Source organism: Hypanus sabinus, chromosome 8 (assembly GCF_030144855.1).
Source record: "Hypanus sabinus isolate sHypSab1 chromosome 8, sHypSab1.hap1, whole genome shotgun sequence".
Taxonomy (NCBI): domain Eukaryota; kingdom Metazoa; phylum Chordata; class Chondrichthyes; order Myliobatiformes; family Dasyatidae; genus Hypanus; species Hypanus sabinus.
The window spans coordinates 46480689-46504973 of NC_082713.1; the positions used below are offsets into that span (position 1 = coordinate 46480689).

General features: G+C 42.2%; 1 protein-coding gene across 1 annotated transcript in view; it reads right to left on the bottom strand.

Annotated features, from left to right (window-relative positions):
• LOC132398108 (ribose-phosphate pyrophosphokinase 1) overlaps positions 1 to 22995 on the bottom strand; it is a 58208-nt gene extending 35213 nt beyond the window's left edge. Inside the window, exon 1 of the mRNA XM_059977081.1 lies at positions 22728 to 22995. Coding sequence (XP_059833064.1) covers positions 22728 to 22849 — 122 coding nt within the window. The 5' untranslated portion in view covers positions 22850 to 22995. The remainder of the gene's footprint in view (positions 1 to 22727) is intronic.
• Positions 22996 to 24285: the final 1290 nt, after the last annotated feature.

The window sequence follows — 24285 nt, forward strand, 5'->3', positions numbered from 1 at the left end:
CACATAAATTTTTTTCCAAATTTAAATATAACATAGTTTGAGAAAACCAATGAAATGTGGTGGGGGGGATTAATCTTTTTCCAATTCAACAAAATAGATCTTTTAGCCATTAATGTAAGAAATGCAATCATCCGACAAGCAGGAGATAAATGAATTGACTCCATCATTGGTAGACCAAAGATTGCAGTAATAGGATGAGGATAGCCGTGGAAATAATATCAAAAATGTCTTTCCAATATTTTTTCAAAGACGGACATGACCAAAACATATGAGTTAGGGAGGCTATCTCAGAATGACATTTGTCACATATAGGATTTATGTGGGAATAAAAACAAGCTAATTTATCCTTGGACATATGAGCCCTGTGCACAACTTTAAACTGTATCAACAAATGTTTAAAACATATAGAGGATGAATTAACTAGTTGAAGAATTTTATCCCAATTCTCAATAGGGATAGTAAAGTTCCCTTTCCCAAACATTTTTAATTTTATAAAAAGCTTCTGAAAGTATTTTCATAATTATATTGTAAACATTTGATATTACACCTTTCTGAAAAGGTAAGATTAAAGAAATGGATAAGAAATATTCGATCGCTCCTGATAAGGAGCTTTATAAACAAGTTGAGCTTCAAGTGGAACAGTTTATTACTTACATCTTTGATTGAAAATCAATTAATGAAAACCAGAAGTGAATTTTATATACATAGTGATAAATCGGGCAAATTGTTAGCTAACCAATTGAAGAATGCTTTGGTCAAACATCAAATTATTAAGATCCATAAACAGAATGGTGAATTGACAGTTAATCATGATGAGATAAACAAATCTTTTCAAGATTTTTATACTTCTCTGTATCACTCTGAATTTCCTCATGCTTGATTTTTTAGGGAAATTGAATTTTCCAAAATTATCATCTAAAGAACGTTTAATATTAGAAACTCCTATTACGGTTGCATAAATTAAAGGTGTTATTTCCTCAATGAACTCCGGAATAGCACCAGGTCCAGATGGGTATATAGTGGAATTTTTCAAGTTTTTTTCTTCTACTCTTTCTCCTTGGTTATGTAGGGTTTTTGAAGAAGCAATTAGATTAGGTAAACTACCACAATCTTTTTATAGTGCTTCCATTTCTTTAATATTGAAAAAAGATAAAGACCCTACTGACTGTGCATCCTATAGACCGATATCCATGTTGAATGTAGATTCCAAGATCTTTTCCAAGCTACTGGCGACCAGGCTAGAGAAGGTATTACCTAAGGTCAATCTCAGTATCGAATTTCTTCCAGTTTAAGGACACTTAAAATTTAGTTTATTAAAAGAATATGAATGGAGAGCAAGTATACAGCCAACTATCACTCATGCATATTGTTTAGTTAATAATATCCTTTGAAATCACAATTTTGTTTAGAATAACTTAAGTGTCTTAATATGATTGATCCACATTTCTTTTAATCCAAAAGTTCTGATGAAATCATACAGACATCAATACGAGCATTAACAAACCTCTAAAACAAATTTACAGAAGCCTACACTAAATAATTTTAGTAGAGGCAACTATTCAATCAAATGTAGATAATTATTGACAGAGACCCCATGCGATTGGATTCATTTTACCTTCTAAAAGGTGCTGTTGATGTCTTGTCAAGTTGCTGTGATGCAAAGTAACTACAGTCAACCCTCCATATCCGAAGGAGATTGGTTCCGGGACCCCTCAGAGATACCAAAATTCGCGGGTGCTCAAGTCCCTTATTCAATCTGTCTCAATGCGGTGGTCCTTAGGACCCAGCAGAACCCCAGGCCTTATTTAACCTGTCTCAGTGTGGTGGACATTAGGACCTGGTGCCAGAGCTCTGAATGCACAGTGTTTCTGTTCACGAAAATAATCACCATCGCGATTGAAAATAAAGTGGAAATAATAAAGCGATCGGAAAGAGGTGAAACGCCATTGGTCATTGGAAAAGTGTCAGGCTATGTCAGTCAACGATTGGAACAATTTTAAAGGATAAAGTGAGAAAGTCTCTGCCCCGATGAAAGCTACAACTATTAGTAAGCAATGGAGTGGTTTAATTATTGGGTTCTGGGGTTTTGAATTTTTGATCCTCCACATCAACCTGGCACGGTGGAGAGTGCACTCGGGAGCAATCTATCCCGAGTACCAAGAACTTCTGTTCTTGAGCCCAGTGCTGAAACATAAGTTCTTAAGTGTTTTACATGCATAGAAGGGTAAAATATATACTATATACTAAGACAAACGTTTGACTAACTGACGCTAAATAATACTGGATGTAGCTGTTCCGACTTACTTAGTAAGAGAACTTGTGATTTTTTTCGATCCCGATGCATGATAACCACGTAATCCTCCCGTATACTTTAAATCATCTCAAGATTACTTATAATACCTAATACAATGCAAATGCTATGTAAAATGGTTGTTATACTACATTGTTTAGGGATAAATAACAAGACGTCTGTACATGCTCGAACAACAAGTGCTGGAAGAGCACTTCTGGGTTTTCGCAATTTGCGGTTGGTTGAATTTGCGCATATGGAATCTGCAGATAAGGAGGCCTAAGTGTATATGACACATTGTACTGGTATGGTTAACTATGGTGTACAGATTGTACAGTCAAGGTGAGTCCCAACCAACTGGGATACAGGCAGTCCCCGGGTTATGTACGAGTTCCGTTCCTGAGTCCATCTTTAAGTGTACTTAAGTCAGAACAAGTACATTCGGTATTATTTAGCGTCAGTTAGTCAAACATTTATTGTAGTATGTATTTTACTTTCTATGCATATAAAACACTTAAGAATTGTATGCATTCCAATAATTAGACTACTGCGTTGCTTAGTAATAATTTTAGCTTTCATTGGGGCAGGGCCTTTCACATGCTCCATTATTCTCACTTTATCCTTTAAAATTGTTCCCATCGTTGACCGACTGTAGCCTAACGCTTTTCCAATGACCAATGGCATTTCACCTCTTTCCAAACACTATTATTTACACTTTATTTTCAATTGCGATTGCTCCCCATCAATGGAACAGAAACATTACGGGGTGGTGGGTCTGGTTCCCGAGGTCCGCTGAGTCCCAAGGACCACCGCACTGAATTCCCTGGGTCCTACACTCCACCACACTGAGAGAGGTTAAATGGGACAGGTGGGGGCTGTGCTGGGTTTGGGTATTTGATCCTCCACAATATTCCATGTGGGAATTTAAACTGGAGGTGCATTTTTTTTTAAAACGGGGGTGAGTTGCGAGCTCAACATCAACCCAGCACGGATGGTACGGGAGTCACTGGATCAACATCAACCTGGGATGGGAGCAGTCTGTCACTGGATCGAACTCGGAAACCTCCATTCAAACCTGGCGCTGATCTCACTGTGCCACCAGCTGACCAGAATGGGGGGGGGGGGGGGGGGGTGGGTGGCGCAGAGTCAGGGTGAATCTTACTAAGAAAAATTTAAGCCTAATACAAAGTTAAACACTCAACACAGTGTCAACGGCAATGACTCAACAACTTAAAATGCCGGATGGCATCGCATTCCGACTTAAAATGGCGGACAGCGTTCTCCTGCCTTGGTTCATAAGTATGAGTTGTCCGTACTTCGGATGCTCATAACTCGGGGACTACCTGTATTTTGTTACAGTTATTATGGACACTAATCAAGTTTCATTGGAGGAGTTAGTTAGAAGTCCTTACTGAATTTGGAAATCAGGCAATCGCATGACTTAGAATATCATGAACTTGTGAAAACATTTACAGTGAATGGGCCAAAACGTGCATGCACTGCCAGACGGCCAAGGTGCAGCGGCACACCAAAGCCCCACCGCAGCAGTTCCATCCCGCCCATCGGCGTTTCGACCACATTCATGTGGATATCGTGGGCCCCCTGCCAGTGTCGCGCGGAGCACGGCACCTCCTGACTATCATGGACCGGTTCACAAGATGGCCGGAGGCTGTCCCGCTCACCGACACCACCTCCGAATCTTCGCCCGAGCCCTGATCGCCACCTGGATATCTCGCTTTGGTGTACCAGCCCACATTACCTCTGACAGAGGCGCCCAGTTCACCTCCAGCCTGTGGTCAGCTATGGCCAGCCTTTTGGGGACTCAGCTGCACCACACAACTGCCTACCACCCACAGTCGAACGGGCTAGTGGAGCGTTTCCACCGTCACCTGACGTCGGCCCTCATGGCCCGCCTGCAAGGAGCCAACTGGGCGGACGAGCTTCCCTGGGTCCTACTCGGCATCCGCACAGCGCCCAAGGACGACCTGCATGCCTCGTCGGCCGAGTTGGTATACGGCGCACCCCTGGTCGTCCCCGGGGAGTTCCTACCAGCCCCAAGGGGGCAAGAGGAAGAACCCGCAGCAGTCCTGGGCAGACTACGCGAGAAGCTTGGTAACCTGGCCCCCATACCCACTTCACAGCACGGGCGGCACCCGACCTGCGTACCCAAAGACCTACAGAACTGTAAGTTTGTGTTTGTACGAAGGGGCGGGCATCAGCTGCCGCTGCAGCGGCCATACGAGGGGCCGTTTATGGTGCTCCGGAACAACAGGTCCACGTTCGTGCTGGACGTTGGGGGGAAAGAGGTTTTCACGGTGGACCGCCTCAAACCGGCCCATGTGAACCTGGCGCAACCGGCCGAGTTTCCGGCGCCTCGGCGCAGAGGCCGACCTCCCAAGCAGGTTCTGGCCCAGACTGTGGACATTGGGGGGTGTATCGCCGGTTCTGGGGGGGGGGGTTATGTGGCGACCCATTTCCTGGCGCATCCGAACCGACTCACAATTAGATAGCCTACGGGGGTTTGCGAGCACAGAGCTTTGGAGCCTCTGCGCCATGGGGGGCCGGTTGAGGGAGGCTTAAAAGTGAGGCTGAAGTTTTCGAATAAAGTTTTTTCCTTCGACTGCAGTTACCGACTCCGTGTCGTAATTTTAGCGCTGCGTGTAGCACACCGCTACAATTGGTGACCCCGACGGTCCAAACGAAAAGAAAAGAGCCTCACAGAAAAGAGAGGCTGATGTTAAGGCAAAATTGCAGTCAACTGGATGAGTGGCAATTAAAAGACAGAAAATCAAAAGGGGAGAATACAAGTCTGAAGGTATTATATTTGAATTCATCATGTACACTGAGTAAGATGAACTTGTGCAGTTACAAGTTGACGTACAATGTTGCAGGCATCACTGAATCATGGGTGAAAGAAGGTTATAGCTGGGAATTTAACTTCAAGGATACATAGTATCAAAAGGACAGGCAGGTAGGCCAAGGTGGTGGTATGGCTCTGTTGGTATAAAATGAAATCAAACCATTAGTGGTGATTTTAAACAGCAAACATGAGGAAATCTGCAGATGCTGGAAATTCAAACAACAATACACACAAAATGCTGGTAGAACACAGCAGTCCTGATGAAGGGTCTCGGCCCAAATCGTCGACAGTGCTTTTCCCTATAGATGCTGCCTGGCCTGCTGTGTTCTACCAGCATTTTGTGTGTGTTGTCATTAGTGGCGATATAGGGTTGGAAGGTGTTGAATTGTTCTGGGAAGAACTAAGGAACTGCAAGGGTAAAAAAAACTGTGATGGAATTTATATATAGACCTCCAAACAATATGAAAGACGAGTCTACAAACTATAATGGGAGATACAAAATGCATGCCAGAAGGATAATAGCCCTCAGGGTAGATTGGGAAAATCAGAATGGTGCTTGATCCTGAAAGGGGAAATATCTACAATGCCTACCAGTTGGCTTTTTAGAGCGGCTTGTAGTTGAATCGCTAGGGGATCAACTATTCTAGATTTGATGTTGCGCAATGAACCAAAATTGATCAGAGAGTTTAAGGTAAAAGGTGATTGCAATATGATTGAATTCGCTCTGAAATTTGAGAAGGAGAAGCTAAAGTCAGATGTATCATTATTACAGTGGATTAAAGGGAATTACAGAAGCATTAGAGAGTTGGCCAAAACTGACTGGAAAAGAACACTGGCAGGGATGATGGCAGAACAGCAATGGCTGGAATTTCTGGAAATAATTCAGAAGGCACAGGACATACACAGTGGCATGCAAATGTTTGGACACCCCTGGTCAAAATTTCTGTTACTGTGAATAGTTAAGTGAGTAGAAGATGAACTGATCTCCAAAAGTCATACAGTTAAAGATAAAACATTCTTTTCAACATTTTAAGCAATATTAGTGTATTATTTTTGGTTTGTACAATTTTAGAGTGGAAAAAAAAGGGTAAGGAGCACCATGCAAAAGTTTGGGCTGCCCAAGAGATTTGAGCTCCTAGATAACTTTTACCAAGGTCTCAGACCTTAATTAGCTTTATAGGGCTATGGCTAGTTCACAGTCATCGTTAGGAAAGGCCAGGTGATGCAAATTTCAAAGCTTTATAAATATCCTGACTCCTCAAATCTTGTCCCAACAATCAGCAGCCATGGGCTCCTCTAAGCAGCTGCCTAGCGCTCTGAAAATTAAAATAAATGATGCCCACAAAGCAGGAGAAGGCTATAAGAAGATGGCAAAGCGTTTTCAGGTAGCCATTTCCTTAGTTTGTAATGTAATTAAGAAATGGCAGTTAGAGGTGGAGGTCAAGTTGAGGTCTGGAAGACCAAGAAAACTTTCCAAGAGAACTGCTCGTAGGATTGCTAGAAATGCAAATCAAAACCCCCATTTGACTGCAAAAGACCTTCAGGAAGATTTAGCAGACTCTGGAGTGGTGGTATACTGCTCTATTGCACAGCAACACCTGCATAAATATGATCTTCATGGAAGAGTCATCAGAAGAAAACCTTTCCTGCATCCTCACCACAAAATTCAGCATCAGAAGTTTGGAAAGGAATATCTAAAAAAGCCTGATGCATTTTGGAAACAAGTCCTGTGGACTGATGAAGTTTAAATAGAACTTACTGGCTGCTATGAGCAAAGGTATGTTTGCAGTGTTACGAAGGTGGAGCAACTCTGAGGGGCCGAAGGGTACAAAGTCCTTTTTGAGAATCGCAAGATCACTATTATTTCGGGTCTGAGACCCAGGAAATGAGAGAGGTACACAGCATGTCAGTAATGGGAGAGACACAAGAATAACAGCAAAGGCAGTTGTTATAGACACCGCAGAATACACAAGGTTTGGAATGTCTCCTGACATAAGCGGAACAGAAACACTGATTACTGCTATTGTCTCTTGGAGAAGGAATTGTGTATTGAGTACTGTACTGTTCATTGAAACCCCTCAGGGGACAACCAGAGGGATTGCATCACCCCAACCTGACTGACATCTGAGACCCCGTGAGTGAGGATAAAAGACGGGTCTGGGGAAAACCCCTTTAGACACACCAGGAGAAATGCTAGAAATCCAGTGACAGGGTTTTATAGCGAAGCTGGTGAGAGCTCGTGTGTGCCCTCCCTTGCCTGGGTGGCGGGCTCATCACGGAGGAATGGTTTAGTTAAAGGAGAGGTAACACTTGAACGGCCACAACAAGACACTGATGGATCAAAATCATAAAGGAAGGTTGGCAAAACACTTAGCTGTAACTGTTCCCATTTTTCTCTCTCCAACAATTGCAACACAGTGACAAACAAACGACAGCAGCCTGTGTGAACTGAAGTGAACTTTATATTTCCATCGGACAATTCATTATCCCGTAGACGATAGAGCTTATTTCTTATTATTATTATTATACCCGCACTTTTAGGTTTAGTATTGGACGACGTATATTATCTGTATACTTGCATTGTTATTATTTTTGTGTATTTTTACTAATACTGTTAAAAATAGTATCACCAGACTCCAACGGACACCTCTATCTTTGCTGGTAAGTAACCCAGTTACGGGGTTCGTAACAGCAGAAAAAAGGGTGCAGAATTTCATGAAAAGAACACCTCTCCAAATATTAAACATGGGGGTGGATCGATCATGCTTTGGGCTTGTGTTGCAGCCAGTGGCAAAGGGAACATTTCACTGGTAGAGGGAAGAATGAATTCAATTAAATACCAGCAAATTCTGGAAGCAAACATCACACCGTCTGTAAAAAAAAAACTGAAGATGAAAAGAGGATGGCTTCTAGAACAGGATAATTATCCTAAACACACCTCAAAATCCACAATGGACCACCTCAAGAAGCGCAAGCTGAAAGTTTTGCCATGGCCCTCACAGCCCCCCCACCCCCAACCTAAACATCATCAAAAATCTCACAGAACTAGAAGCCTTTTGCAAGGTAGAATGGGTGAAAATCCCCCAAACAAGAATTGAAAGACTCTTAGCTGGCTACAGAAAGCATTTACAAGCTGTGTTATTTGCCAAAGGGAGTGTTACTAAGTACCGACCATGCAGGGTGCCCAAACTTTTGCTTCAAGCCCTTTTCCTTTTTTGTTATTTTGAAACTGTAAAAGATGGAAATAAAAAAGTAATCTTGCTTAAGAAATGTGTAATCTTTAACTTTATGCCTTTTGGAAATCAGGTCATCTTTTACTCGCTTAGCTATTCACAGTAACAGAAATTTTGACCAGGGTGCCCAAACTTCTGAATGCCACTATACATCCCAAAGAGGAAGTTGTATTCTAAAGGAAAGATGACACAGTGGTTGACTGTAGACGGATCATATTTTGTATGGAGGCTGGTGACCAGTGGTGTGCCTCAGTTCTGTTCTGGGACTGCTGCTCTTTCCTGGATGAGGAAGTGGAGGGATTGGTTAGTAAATTTGCTGATGACACAAAGGTTGTGGGTGTTGTGAATAGCATGGAGGGCTGTCAGAGGTTACAACGGGACATTGATAGGATGCAAAACTAGGCTGAGAAGTGGCAAATGGAGTTCAACCCAGATAGGTGTGAAGTGGTACATTTTGGTAGGTCAAATATGATGACAGAATACAGTATTAATGGTAAGACTCTTGGCAGTGTGGAGAATCAGAGGGATCTAGGGGTCTGAGTCCATAGGGCACTCAAAGATGCTACGCAGGTTGACTCTGTGGATAAGAAAGCATGCGGTGCATTGGCCTTCATCAATTGTGGGATTGAGTTTAAGAGTCAAGAGGTAATGTTGTAGCTATATAGGACCCTGGTCAGACCCCATTTGGAGTACTGTGCTGGTCGCCTCACTACAGGAAGGACGTGGAAACCAAAGAAAGGCTGCAGAGAAGATTTACAGGGATGTTGCCCGGATTGGGGAGCATGCCTTATGAGAACTCGGCCTTTTCTCGAAGTGACGGAGGATTTGAAGTGACCTGATAGACATGTACAAGATATTGAGGCATTGATCATGTGGATAGTCAGAGGCTTTTCCCCAGGGCTGAAATGGCTAGCATGAGAGGGCATGGTTTTAAGGTGGTTGAAAGTAGGTACAGAGGAGGTGTCAGGGGTAAGTTGTTTTTTTTTTAAAAAAAAACGCAGAGAGTGGTGAGTGCGTGGAATGGGCTGGTAGTGGTGGAGACAAAACAATAGGGTCTTTTAAGAGACTCCTGCAAGGCTACATGGGGCTTAGAAAATTAGAGGGCTATGGGTAAAGCCTAGATAGTTCTAAGTTAGGGATATGTTTGGCACAGCTTTGTGGGCTGAAGGGCCTATATTATACTACAGGTTTCCCCCGTAATCCAAAGGTAGAGCATTCCTATGAAACCGTTTGTAAACCGAAATGTCGTAAAGCGAAGAAGCAATTACCATTAATTTATATGGGAAAAATTTTTGAGCATTCCCAGACCCAAAAAATAACCTACCAATCGAACCAAATAACACATAAAATCTAAAATTACACAACATATAGTGAAAGCAGGAATGATATGATCAATCTACAGCCTATATAAAATAGAAATATTGTATGTATGGGCTTCATCCCTCTCCCCCCCCCCCCATTCCTGATGAAGGGTCTCGGCCCGAAACGTTGGCTACTCTTTTCTCACGGATGCTGCCTGACCTGCTGAGTTCTTCCAGCGTTGTGTACGTACTGTATGTACGGTGTAGTTTCACTTATCAAAATTGGGAAGACAGCGAGCCAAAAATCGATGTGGAGAGAAAAACAAAATTGGCACGTACACACATGCTCACACATGGCTTCATGGTTATTGTAGTCTTTCTCGGGGTAAACACATGTATAAAGCGGGCGTCTTTTTGTTTCATAAAAGTGAAAATCCTCTGGTTAGCGAAAATGTAGGCCTTTAACAGCGAGCTGTCATAAAGTGAACGTTCGAAAAACAGGGGCCACCTGTATAGGTTTTCTGTTTCTATGTTTCTACAACCCTGGCTAACAAGTCAAAAGCCAACATAAAAGCCAAAGAGGGCATATAATAAAGCAAAAAATATTGTAAGCTTTTAAAAACCAACTAAAAGCAACTCAAAAAGCCATGAAGGAAAAGATACAATACAAATGCAAGCTAGCTAATAATATTAACGAGAATGCCAAGTTTCAAACTTCACTGTGGAGGACACTAACAGTACTGTGGAAGTGAAGTTCCAGTGGCAGGGGTCAGGAGTATGTGAAGTTATAATTAGAAAGGAGAAGGCTTGTGGGAAACTAAAATGTAGGTAAGTCACCGGGACCAGATGGTATACACCCAAGGGTTAGGAGAGAGGAGGCTGAAGAGATTGTGGAGGAATTAGTAATGATCTTTCAAGTATCACTAGATTCTGGAATGGTTCTGGAAGACCAAAAAATTGCAAATGCCACTCCACTCTTCAAAGAGGGGAGAGAGGCAGAAAAAAGAAAACTATAGGCCAATTAGTCTGACCTCAGTAGTTGGGAAGATGTTGGAGTCGATTGTTAAGGATGTGGCTTCAGAATACTTGGAGACACATGTAAAATAAACCATTCAGCATGGGCTCCTCAAGAGAAAATCTTGCCCGACAATTCTTTGAAGAAATAACAAGCAGGATAGACAAAGGAGGATCAGTTGATGTTGTGGACTTGGACTTTTAAAAGTCTTTGATAAAGTGTCACACGTGAGGCTGCTTAACAAGAGCCATGGTATTACAGGAAAAAACGCTAGAATGGATAAAGCAGTGGGAGATTGGCAGGATTGGCAACCATTAGTGTGGCAGATATGGAATGGGACTGGTAACCTACAGAAAAGAAGTAAGAGGAGCACAACACTTACCTCCTCGCCATGGGTACAGACACGTACTAATCAGTGGTATCAATGGGCAACTTACACGGCAGGAATGATGAAGAGACAGAATTGTTACCTGTGCTCAAGGGAAAGCCCCATTCAGCATGTAGTTCCTATGCCTTATAACCCCTCCACTTGCACGTGGTGGCGAAGAGAGCACAGGGAACAATGTGAGCAACGATGTTCAATTCCAGTTAGGGCTTGTCACAGGAGGATTTGTGTTAACATGGATCCGTGTTATCGAAACTGTCTGAACAAAGCACCAATGTACCCATATTGGTGTATGTTATATCAGGCGTCCTCGCAGTTTGACCAAAACAAGCTTGCCTATCACTGTAATTATAGCAGGCCCTGGGCTATAAATAAAAGAAGCCAGACACCTACACTGCAACAGCTTATAATGAGGACCATCTGAATTATGAATGTTTCATGCGGGTAGGCACTCACCCAGTTGGCCACTTCCGAGGCAACTGCACTCAGACATGGGATATAACCCCAGGTAAGAGACACTTGATGGGTTCCCCTCCTCCTGAGGGTGCAATGGACTCTCAGACTATCCCATTAGCAGACTCTTGGTGGCTGTGTGGACAGGAAGGAGGTCTGAGATCTACGCTCCCCCTCAGGTGGGAAGGAACATGTACGCGTGTCATGCTGCTTCAGGAAATTATAATGTCCCCTGAAGTACAGTCCAATGCTAACTTCCCTGAGCAGTGGACTCTGCTACGGCAGAAGAGACAATATGACCTGGACCCGACAATCTGGCTTGACAGTATAGGACAGCCGAGAGGTATACCTAACGAATTAAAGGCACGAAATGAGATTGCTGCAGGCTGGGAAGCTATCATACCTGTGATAGGGGTAAGCAAAAATGTTGAATGGATAAACTATATATACTACAATCAACAGAGGTTCATCAACTACACCGATCATGCACTGGAGGCCTTAGGGCAACAGCTAGATGCAACTAGCAGGATGGCGTGGCAAAACAGACAGGTACTGGATTGGCTTTTGGCAGAAAAAGGGGGGGTGTGTGTGTACTGTTTGGAGAACAATGCTGCACTTTCATACCGAACAATACTAGCCCAGAAGGGTCTTTCACCAGAGCAATGAATAAATTAAAGAATCTGCGAACGGAGGTCAAACAGAATACAGGGCTCGGACATCAGTTTTTTGATTGGTTAGAAAGTAGACTCGATGGGGAGCATGGCTGACTAAAATAGCAATAACTGTCAGTATTGTATTGTTGAGCTGTGTGCTTGTGCTGTGCTGTTTTCTTCCTTGTCTCAAATCTCTTGTAGTGCGTGCTGCAACCAAACAATTTCCAATGCTCGTGGCAATTACTGAAGCAAGCCTAGTGCAGAAAGAAACACCGAAGATGTATCGTTACAGCCTACAACACCTGCAGGCTGAACAAGAGCAAAACGACAGTGTGGGAGTAGATTGTAAGGGCTTATGAGTCTTTTTCCCTGTCTCAGGTACAAAGGGACAAGTTTTTGGCTCAGCGGCCCAGGGTAACAGAGAGAGAATGCTTTGAGATCTTGGCGCAGAAAATTATAGTTTAACCCGAGATTTGGAAATAAATGCTTGAGTTTATTGGGGCTTTTGTGCGCGGACTCTTAGTCTTCTTTCTCTGTATGAGACCCTCTGGGTCTCAAAGGGGGGATATATTGGAGTATAAAAATATTATGGAGTATAAAAGTTGTATTATTTGCTGTGTAACCAAAACTATGTAGTCAGCTTGCTATGCATGTATCCAAAATGAAATCCTAGGAATGTAGAATGCTATTTGCTAAGCATGTACCCAATTTAGCAGGAGAATGAAATATTAAGAATGTTAATAAAAGATGTTAATAATAATCTAAGAGATGTAGATTAGAACATGATTAAGTCACGAAGTATTAAGAATGTACACTTGCTATTGCTAGAGAATGAAATCTTAGGAATGTAAAAGACAATGGTGTGTTAATGAGAGGTAGCTAAGAGATGTAGATTAGAACATGATTAAGTCAATGGGACGTATGTGTGAAACTGGACCAGGAGATTGATATAAAAAATGCCGTGTCCGGGGATCGGTGGGTGATCAGCGACTAGCTCAATGATTGTCTCAGCTTTGATTTGCAAATTAAAGTTTAACCCTTCTTGAAGAATCTTATGTGTCTCCTAATCATTTGTGGGGCATGAGTAACCAAGACAGAGGCAAACAGTGGGGAAAAAAGGGATCCTTTTCTGGTTGGCTGCTGGTAACTACGAGGTGTTCCACAGGGACTTCTTTACATGTTTTATGACTTGGACGATGAAATTAATGGCTCTGTTGCAAAGTTTGCGGATGATGGTACTTGTTTATTCTTGACATCCAGGAATCAGTGCAATTCTGAAGCCTCACGTCATTCCAACACTGCAGTGGTCCATTAGCTTGTATGATATAGTCAAATTTGCCAGGCACATACTTGAGCAGGCTAAGACATCTACATGAGCCAGAAATATCTGAGGAAAATACTTTGTGAATTGGAGTGAGATGAACAGTTAAAGGATCGATGGAGAACCAGTGGCACTATTGACAAGTAATCTGATTTAAAATAAAAATGTAACAAAAATCCCTGCTATTTAAATGAATGTTTCAAAAAGAGACCACTGAAAAATTGAACGGTATTATGCTAACTTGCAAAGGTCTGGACCGCACCTAAAATATACATACCGTGCGACAAATAACTACAAATCTGTTTGTGAGAATCCACGATCAAGAGGCAGGAACACCACATTCCTATAATTGCAGTTTTTTGCTGGTCACCAATGGTGTCAATCTAGGTACTTTGTTTTGTCAGTTTTACTCAGAACCTATCAATTTAAGAAAGAAGCCATCATTTCAGGTTGTCAATACTGCCGAAAGTTAGCAACATAATAGCTTTTACGAGTAAGCAGGAAGGTGGTTAACAAAAGGCAAAATCTTTATTTGAATGATTGTGAAAAATGTATGTTCAAAAGAGCAGCAATGAGACAAGTAAAACTGAACTAGGTGTGGGAGGGGATGCAACAGGAACAGGAAATTCCTTATCAGAAGCTGCTCCTCAGTCCTTGGAACTTGACACTGTTCTTTAACCTGGATGGCTTTAGATGGCTCATTAAAGGATTCTTTCTTAGAACAATATAGGGACACAGAAGCTAGAATAGGATGGAGACGGAGATTTAATGCCTTTGGCATCATTTGTGCCTTTTCTAGACCCATCTGTTTTTTTTACATTTCATCACTAATCCATTCTGCCATTTAAATACTTTCTTTTGTTCATGAGAGCATGGTGATGAAGTATCTCAACGCCTGCCTGAGGAGCCACTTGGATTCGCCCCAGTTTACCTACTGTCACAGCTGATCAACATCAGATGCCAATTCAATGCCTCTCCAGTCAGCTTTGGAACATCTGAACAGTGAAGACGCATATATCAGGATGCTCTTTACTGACTACAGCTCTGCATTCAATAACATCATCCTCTCAAAACTGATCAATAAGCTCCATAACCCAGGCCTCAATACCTTCTTGTGCAATTAGATCCTCAATTTCCTCATTTGTAGACCCGTCAGCTTGGATGGCATCTACTCCAATCTCCATCAGCATAATTGTACCACAAGGCTGTGTACTTGGCCCCCTGCTCTACTCATTTTATACAGGACTGTGAGGCTAAATATACCTCCAATGTAATTTTCAAGTTTGCTGACGATATCGCTGTTGTGGGCAGAATCTAAGATGGTGACAAATCAATACGCATATTTATTTATTTTGATCTGGCTGAATGGTACCACAACAACAACCATCTCGCTCTCTCCCTCCTTCTCTCAATACCAGCAGGAGCTGATTATAGACTACAGGAGGATGAAACCAGAGGTCCATGGAGCCAGTCCTCATCAGGGGATCAAAAGTGGAGTGCCAGCAACTTTAATATTCCTTGGCACTATAATTTTAAGAGGATCTGTCCTGGGTCCAGTACATAACTTCCTTTACAAAGAAGATACTGCAGTGCTTATGCTTCCTTAGAAGTATGCCGAAATTTGTCACATTATCTAAAACTTTGACAAAATTCTGTAGATGTGAGGTGGAAAGAATATTGACCTGTTGCATCGCTGCCTGGTTTGTGAACACCAATGCCTTTGATTGAAAAAATACTACAAATAGTAGTCGATGCAGCTGAGTCCATCAATGGTAAAACTCTCCCCACCATTCAGCACATCCACATGGAGCACTGTCACAATGCAGCATCCATCATCAAGGACACCCACCATCCAGGCTATGCTTTCTGGAGGTACAGGAACCTTAAGCCCCACAGCACCAAGTTCAGGAACAATTACTTCCTTTCAACCAACATACCACAAAATGCTGGTGGAACGCAGCAGGCCAGGCAGTATCTATAGAGAGAAGCGCTGTTGACGTTTCGAGATGAGACCTTTCGTCAGGACGAATATTTCCAGCATCGGCAGATTTCCTCGTGTTTGACTTCTTTTCAACCATCAGGTTCTTGTACCAGAGGGATAACTTCATTCACCCCACACTGAACTAATTACACAACCTATTAACTCACATTTAAGGAGTCTACAACATGTGCTCATGATACTTAGTTCTCATTTATTTTCTTTTTGTATTTGCAGTTTGTCGTCTTTTGCACATTGGTTGTTTGTCTATCTCTTGTATGTGGTTTCTCATTGATTCTTTTGTTTCTATTTACTGTCAATGACATCAAGAAAATGAATCCTGGTCTAGTTTAGTCTTCAGATGCAACACTGAGTCATGTCACCTGCAGAAATTCTCTGACGCAGCAATAGTTATGTGCTTAAAGGAAGGACAGGAGGATGATACAAGCTGAATCATCTGCAGCTCAGCATTAGTAAGACAAAAGAGATGGTGATGGACTTTTGGAAGACGAAGCCTGCATTACTCCCTGTTCCTATTGATGGTGAGGACGTGGATGTGATGAGGACCTACAAAGGATGACAGACTTGAGTGGGGCACCAACACAGTGAACATGTACAAGGAGGGCCAGAACTGCTTCTACTGAGGAGATTGAGCCCCTTTGGAGTTTGCAGCCTCTCCTTCACATATTCTAACAGTCTTCTTGTTGCCAGTACAATCTTCCATGCAGTGGTGTGCTGGGGTAACAGCATCACAGAGAATGCCAATAGGCTCAAAAAACTGATTAGAAAGGCTGGCTCTATTATAGGAGTCAAACTGGATACACTGGAGCCTTGGTAGAACAAAGGACCCATGGAAAATCCAGGCAGTTCCAGATGTTTCTCACCCTCTATAATGAGTCAACCTATAGCTGGGGAAGTGATGACCCTCTCTTGTTACGACTGAGGTAACTATTTTTATTCTTTCTGCATCTCTTCTAACATTTATATTGTGCACTTGTAATGCTACTGTGACAATGTGATTTCCTTTGGGATCAATAAAGTACCCATGGTGACATATGTACTTCAATCGTAAATTTACTTTGAACTTGAGACTGACCCACATACTTCTCGATTCAAAAGATAATCAGCCTTGTTTGGTTAATCACCGTTCTGACAAACTCACATTCCAAGAATCAATCAGGTGAACATTTGCTATACTCCATCAAATCACAAGAAAAACTCATCTTCACCATAGATCTGCAGTCTCAGTGTGGCACTATGCAACTGAGGCAAGATAGCCGCTTTTATGCGCAATTACTCAACAATAAACCAACATATTATTCCATGCTCGGCTGCAAGCAAGAGTAACACAGGGCCGAGACCAAAACTTAACATCCTGCTTGCTAATGTAGTCTCTGGAAAATAAAAATGAAGATCTCAGAGCAAGATTGCAGTAGCGGAGGATCATCAGGGACTCTTGTGTACTTTGCATCAGAGATATGATTCACCAGCATTCGAGATACAGTGCTGCAGCCCGAGGGCTTTATCATCAACCACATGGACAGGACGGCAGTCTCCTAAAGGCAGAGGGGGCACAGTCTGCTTCATGATTAACCTCATTGTGATGCACAGATGGGGCAGTTCTATCACAGTCCTGCTCCCCCAGCCTGGAACATCTGTCAAGTAACGTCCATTTTATCTGCCGGGGTGTTCTGCCATAATCCTGGTTGCAGTGTACATTCTACCATTGGCCAACTTCACAGACACTGGAGGAGATGAACATTGTGGTGAGCAGTCATGAAGCAGCACACCCTGATGCTTTCCTGATTACCACATGGGATTTCAACCAAGCCAGCCTGAAAAAGTCTCTGATCAATCACCGTATCACCTGTGGAACCAGCACACTTGACTACTGTTACACCATCAAAAATGCTTAACATGTCACCGAACGCCTGGACTTTTGGCAAGTCTGATCACCTGGAAGTACTTCTTCCAGTGTACAGGCAGAGAGTGAGGACACCACCACAAATGGTTAAGGGAAGTGGAGGAGCACTCGCAGGACTGCTTCGAATCGGTGGACTGGACGATATTCAGGGATTCATCTTTAACTCTATGAAGTGACAACTGTGGCATTTTTATTTAAAGATCTGTGTGCATGAGTCTGTGCAATCAAGAACACACCAGACATACCCAAACCAGAAATTGTGAATAAACCAGGAAATTCAATTTGCTGGGGGCAAGATGTGTGGCATTCAATACTGCTGATCCAGAACTCAACAAAAAGTCCAGGTATTATCTATGGAGGGATATTTTAAGAGTGAAAAGACAATTCTGATTGAATATTGAGATGGAACTGGATGCACATCAGCTCTAGCAGTGTTTGCAGCCATTATTTCCAACGAAACCTAGTACGATAAATGGCTGAGATGTTTCACTCAGATGAGCTCAATTCCACTTATGCATGCTTTGAAAGGCAGAATAAAATGACACCTGTGCGAATCCCTGCAGCTTCTAGCGACCCAGTGATCTGTCTCAAGAGCCAACGTCAGGACATCCTTCATGAAGGTGTAACTGCTAGGGCACTGAAAACCTGTGCCAATCAACCAGTGGGAGAGTTCAAGGACATCTTCAATCTTTCACTGCTGCAGTTGGAAGTTCCCACCTGCTTCAATAGGGCATCAATCATACCAGTGCCAAGAGCTGCCTCAACAGCTATCAGCCAGTTACACTCACATCTACTGTGCTGATATGCTTTGAGAGGTTGGTCATAACCTGCTGCAATTTGCCTGCTGCCACAATAGATCTACAGCAGATGCAATCTCACTGGCTCCCCACTCAGTCTTGGACATCTGGACAACAACAATACCTATTTAAGGCTGCTGTTTATTGATTACGGCTAAGCATTCAACAGCATCATTGTTAATCAAGTCAATAAGCTTCAAAACCTAGGCCTCTGTACCTCCTTCCTGACTTCTTCATTGAGACGACAGTCAGCGCAGATTGGTAATATCTTCTTGCTGACAATCAACACTGGTGCACCTCAATGTGTGCCCAGCCCACTGCTTTGCTCTCTCTATATCCATAAATGTGCAGCTAGTACAGCTCAAACATCATCTATAAATTTGTCGATAATGCAACTCTTGTTCGCAAGATCGCAGATGGCAATGAGCAGATTTATAGGAGTGAGACAGATCAACTGAGTAGCGTTACAATCTTACACTCATGTAGGATCCAACTGTTTGTCATTTCCTTTGCAGTTTAATAATTATCTGCTTGTATTTTAAATGGGCATAAGTATAACACTTAATGACTATACAAAGTATAATTCTGGAAGCTTCTTTGTCCTTTCATTATGTGAATGAGTATTTTCTCATTAGTTAGAAAGCACTAAGTTAATACTGCAGTAAAAAAATAACTAATAACTGCAAAGGAAATGACACAGTTGGATCCTACATGAGTGTAAGGTTGTAACGCTACTCAGTTGATCTGTCTCACTCCTATAAATCTCGTTCAGTGTCCAAAACCATGTGTCTGTCTGTGTATCAGCGGACCTGGCATTTATCTCCACATGCTGGACACCAGCTGTCCATCAACCTGCTCCATCCTCCTCTCTGTAAGCAGGCAGTGTCCTTGTGGAAAGGTAAACAATTTGTAGAGAATCCATAACAGCAATCTTTTGAGCAGTCTCTGTCTGTCTCTTTTAATAACAGGGTCTCTGCCTTGGACACCTCCCTCTCTCTCTTTGTAACAGCTCAAAGTGTCCAAAAGTCAGTCTCATTCTCCCGACATTTTAAAGTGATTGTCCACAGAAAATATGAACCCTAAGGGTACATAACACCCCCTTCCTTTTAAGAAAATTTTTATGAAGGAAAATTTTTTAGTTTAACTGTAATTACAGAATATAAAGCAATACATGTGATTATCATGTAGCACATTACAGAAGCATATACAAATAATCTCTATTTCACTTTTAAATTTATCTCCAAGATCTTTAGTTCTGAATGTTTCCATAACATCACCTGCCGATGGTCTCTCCACATCAAACTTTTTTCACCACCAAGTTGCTTATCTTTAAATTCCAAAATATAGTTTAACAAATCAGCATGTACAGTCGGTCCTCTTGATCCGCAGGGATTGGTTCCGAGAACCCCCCACGTATACCAAAAAATGCAGATGCTGAAGTCCCTTATTTAACCTGAAATAGTGCAGTGGTCTTTAGGACTCAGCGGAACCCCGGACTTTATTTAACATGTTCAGTGTGGTGGTCATTAAGACCCAGTGTAGCTCTGAATTTGCAGTGTTTCTGTTCACGAAAATAATCACGATTGCAATTCAAAATAAGGTGGAAGTAATAAAGCAATCAGAAGGAGGTGAAATGCCATTGGTCATTGGTAAAGTGTTAGACTACAGTCGGTCAATGATCGGAACAATTTTAATGGATCATTTGAAAGGTCTTGCCCTGATGAAAGCTACAATTATTACTAAGCAACACAGTGGTTTAATTATTGAAATACATATGTTTCTGAAGTGTTTTATATGCATAGAAAGGTAAAATATGTACTATATACTAAGAAAAACATTTGACTGATGCTAAATAATACCGGATGTACCTGTTTCAACTTCAAATTCGACTTAAAGACGGACTCAGGAATGGAACTCATTCATAACCCGGGGATTGCCTGTACTTCTAAGTCATTTCTAGATTACTTACAATACCTAATACAACATAAATGCAATGTAAATAGTTGTTATACTGGATTGTTTAGGGAATAATGACAAGAAAAAAATGGTCTGTACATGCTCAAACGACGAGTGCTGGAGACAGAACTTCTGGGTTGTCCCGATCTGCAGTTGGTTGAATCCGCGCATGCGGAATCAGCGGATAAGGAGGGCTGACTGTACTGTCTCAGCATCTGAGAGCTGTTTCTCTCAGCAAAGAGAAAGGTCCTGTACATCAATCAATGAAAGCAAGCTTGCAGGTACAGCAGGCATTGAAGAAATCTAATTGCATGCTGGCCTTTATAAGAAGAGGAATTGAGTATAGGAGTAAAGAGGTCCTTCTGCAGCTGTACAGGGCCCTGTTGAGACCAAACCTGTAGTATTGTGTGCAGTTTTGGTCTCCAAATTTGAGGAAGGACATTCTTGATATTGAGGGAGTGCAGCGCAAGTTCACAAGGTTAATTCACGGAATGGTGGAACTGTCATATGTTGAAAGATTGGAGCGACTGGGCTTGTATACACTGGAATTTAGAAGGATGAGGGGGGGATCTGATTGAAACATATAAGATTATTAAGGGATTGGACACGCTGGAGGCAGGAAGCATGCTCCCGCTGATGGGCGAGTCCAGAACTAGAGGCCCCAGTTTAAGAATAAGGGGTAGGCCATTTAGAACAGAGATGCGGAAAACTTTTTCACCCAGAGAGTGGCGGATATGTGGAATGCTCTGCCCCAGAAGGCAGTGGAGGCCAAGTCTCTGAATGCATTCAAGAGAGAGTTAGATAGAGCTCTTATAGATAGCGGGGTCAAGGGATATGGTGAGAGGGAAGGAACGGGGTACTGACTGTGTGTGATCAGCCATGATCACAGTAAATGGCGGTGCTGGCTAGAAGGGCCAAATGGCCTACTCCTGCACCTACTGTCTATTGCCTTGAAAACAATCCAGACTTCACAGGTACTTTATTCAAAAATCCAGGAACAATACTATTCCCAATATCTTCAATAAGATTCACCTCATCAGCTTTCATCTCATCACTAACTTTTAGAACACCTTGTAACACAAGTGACTGAGAATCTTCAATTTCCACTGGTACCTGGGTTAACCCCTTACTCACTGAACCAAGTCCATCTGACACAAAAGGACTGCATTCCTTTTCCACCAACTCAGACACCTCAGAAACCGAGTTTCACCACAAGGTTCAGTACCCTGTGAATCCACAGGTACTTCAACAACCTGAACACAGGCAAACGGGACAGCTGCCTCTTCTAGGCTTTCAATACCAGTCTCAGTTTCAAATTCCAGGTTCCCCTGATCCTCCCAGCTACTCTCCGGGGAAACTCTCATCCAGAGTAAACTCAACTTTGTGGGTTAAAACCACCTCGTCTGCCAACCCAGCAGACTTTAGCAGACTGTAGCGGCATCCTTTTCATCTCGGAATGCCCTTACATCATCCGAAACACACTTCTGAAATTCTTCAATTACAACCAGCTTTCAAGCTATAAAAATCATCAGGGTCCAACACTGGACCTCCCAGCTGCCACATCTCCCCCTTGAACTGTCTCTGTCTTTCTGCTTCCTCAGCCTCGAGCTGTTTTACTCGTAACTCAAACTCGTGCTGTTGCGCTCTTCGCTTCTCCTCAGCCTCAATCTTTCCATCTGAAACTGGGTCTCGAACTCGCTTGGCTTCTGTCTCTACTTTTCCCCCCTACCTTTTTTTGTTTCCACCCATCATCTATTAGCCTGTCTCACCCTTCCTTATCACTTCGCACTATTGCCATCTTCCCTGAACTTTCATTTCTCATGCAGTCTTGCCCCAAAATCTCTTCCATCCCTTTGCCTTCGGTGTTTCTTACTTTTACTCCAGAAATCAGCATCCGCAGTTGCTCGCGTCGCTTTGAAAAGGGGCTTGAAATCAGTCTCAGGAATTGAAAGCACCTGCATTGTGCTAAAACAACACAACTCAATAATATGTCTGATTAATAAAATAATTGAACCTTAGACTTAAATTAAGCATTGTGCTGTTAACTTATTGGGTACAATCACCGCAATAACCGATAATCTGGCGTTGCTAAGGTTGCACGATTTACAATAGTATAACCAAGGTTACAATTTCAAGAGATAGAAAGTCTGCACTAAAAGGTACAATTAATACAAAAGGCAGCATCAGGAAAGTGAAAGGTATGATTACGCAGCGAAAAATTTAAAAATAATAATAAGAGCTCCTTCTTGTTTCTCGCGTTTTCTTCCAACCAGCAGCCAGTTGCAACGTGGTTTTACCGCCGGTCGAGGCCTACTGGAAGTTGTAGTCGGAAGCGACGGATCTCCAACTCAGAACTAGGGCGCGAGGGGAGGGAAAAAACACCAAATCCCGACCTACTTTGCGAGCGACAGCGTGCCCGCGCTTTGACCACAAGGCCACAGCAACTTTAACAAACGAGTTCTCCAGTCACGCACTAAAAATAAACGGTTCTTTAATATCGGTTGTAAAATTATACCACCCATGCTTGCAGCAACCGCAGCCTCTTCCCTCATTGTACTCACCACGTCTCTTGATTACTGAATTTTTTCGTGACTACTTTCCCAAGCTCCAACCCCAACCGATCGGCGATCTTCTGTGATAAATCCTGGTGAGAACTACCGCTGAAAATTTTGATATTAGGCATTTTTCTATTTTCTTTATAATATAACTTATAATAAATTAAAACAGCTTAATTTGATGAGATTGTAAATACAAATCGATGAGACTCTGATTTTAAGACGCTGACCCTACGCCACCATGTTTGGTGAGAGCGAGGGGAAGGATGGTGTGGTGGGCAGGTACTTTATGTTTTTATTAGGGTGGGACTACCGCCGTAGCTGGACTGCTGATTCGTCCGGAACCTGTCAATCTTCCTGATTGCTCAGCGGGGCTGCGTAATATGTTTTCAGGTTGAAGAGCAATATTTATATTGGCACTTAGATTAGATACAGACCGCGTTTAACTTTAATTGCACCAGGTCTACACAATGCAAAAGCGAAGTATTATACTGAATCAGAAAATGATGCAACTGTTCAGCAAACAACACCAGTGCAAAATTATGTTAATGTTCAGTTCTACATTGCTTCATTAAATAAAATACATACGTAAAGATATGTGCATAGTATTTTGCGTGGAACTATCAAGCATTCTTTTCTATTTAGTAATATTATGCCTAGGTTGTTTCTTTCTCTACAGATACTGTATGGCTGCTGAGTATTTGCAGCAGTTTGTTTTTGTTTGGAATTTTCAACATTTTTTAGTACAGTATCTAGCATTTGGCTCATTAAATTCACAATTCCTTTGTTTTTGCTTTGACAATAGATCTTAAATATTATTTCTCTTATCTCTGAATAATCAATGCATGACCAGTTGAGTACAAAAATAATAAATAATACTCATTTTGAATTCAGAAGACATTGTGTTCTAATGATATATTATGGGCTTGAATTATTTTCTGCATTTCTTTCCCTGTCGTTTATTGCAAAAGCATTTGAGTGCAAGAATAACCTTGGTGAGCCCAGAAAATGCTCCACATAATCAGCAGGCCAGTTGTCAGGATTAAGGTTAGGCCAGGAAGCAGAAAGAAGGTTATCATTTTAGGTCAATGATCTTTCATCAAAATGAGACACAGCTGAAAAACAAGCATGCTTTAAATTACAGAACGAGTGTCAGGATTGACAACAAAAGAGTACCTTTGGTAAGGTGGGAACCAAGTGAAACTTTGATGCATGTAGTGGTTCTATAGCTGGGATAGGGTGGTGAAGGTTTACTAATTACCCAGTAAATTAAAAAAGAGAAGAATAAGGAGTGAAGGAAAACTAATTAAAATGGGGAATTCTCAGTATGTCCAGCAGCACTGTGGAAAGGCAAAAACCACATAAATTTTATAAGAATTGGCCTTTGAATTGCTGAATGAAGTTGTGATTGAATGTGGCATCTTGCGGGGTCGGGTTTGGTGGACAGAAAGCTTAAAGGGAACCCTATGTTAGTTCTGAGAGAATGGAGGGGAGGTGGGAGCACTTATAGAGTGAAAAAATATAGACATAGCAGACAACACTGCTAATATGGTGGAGATCAAGC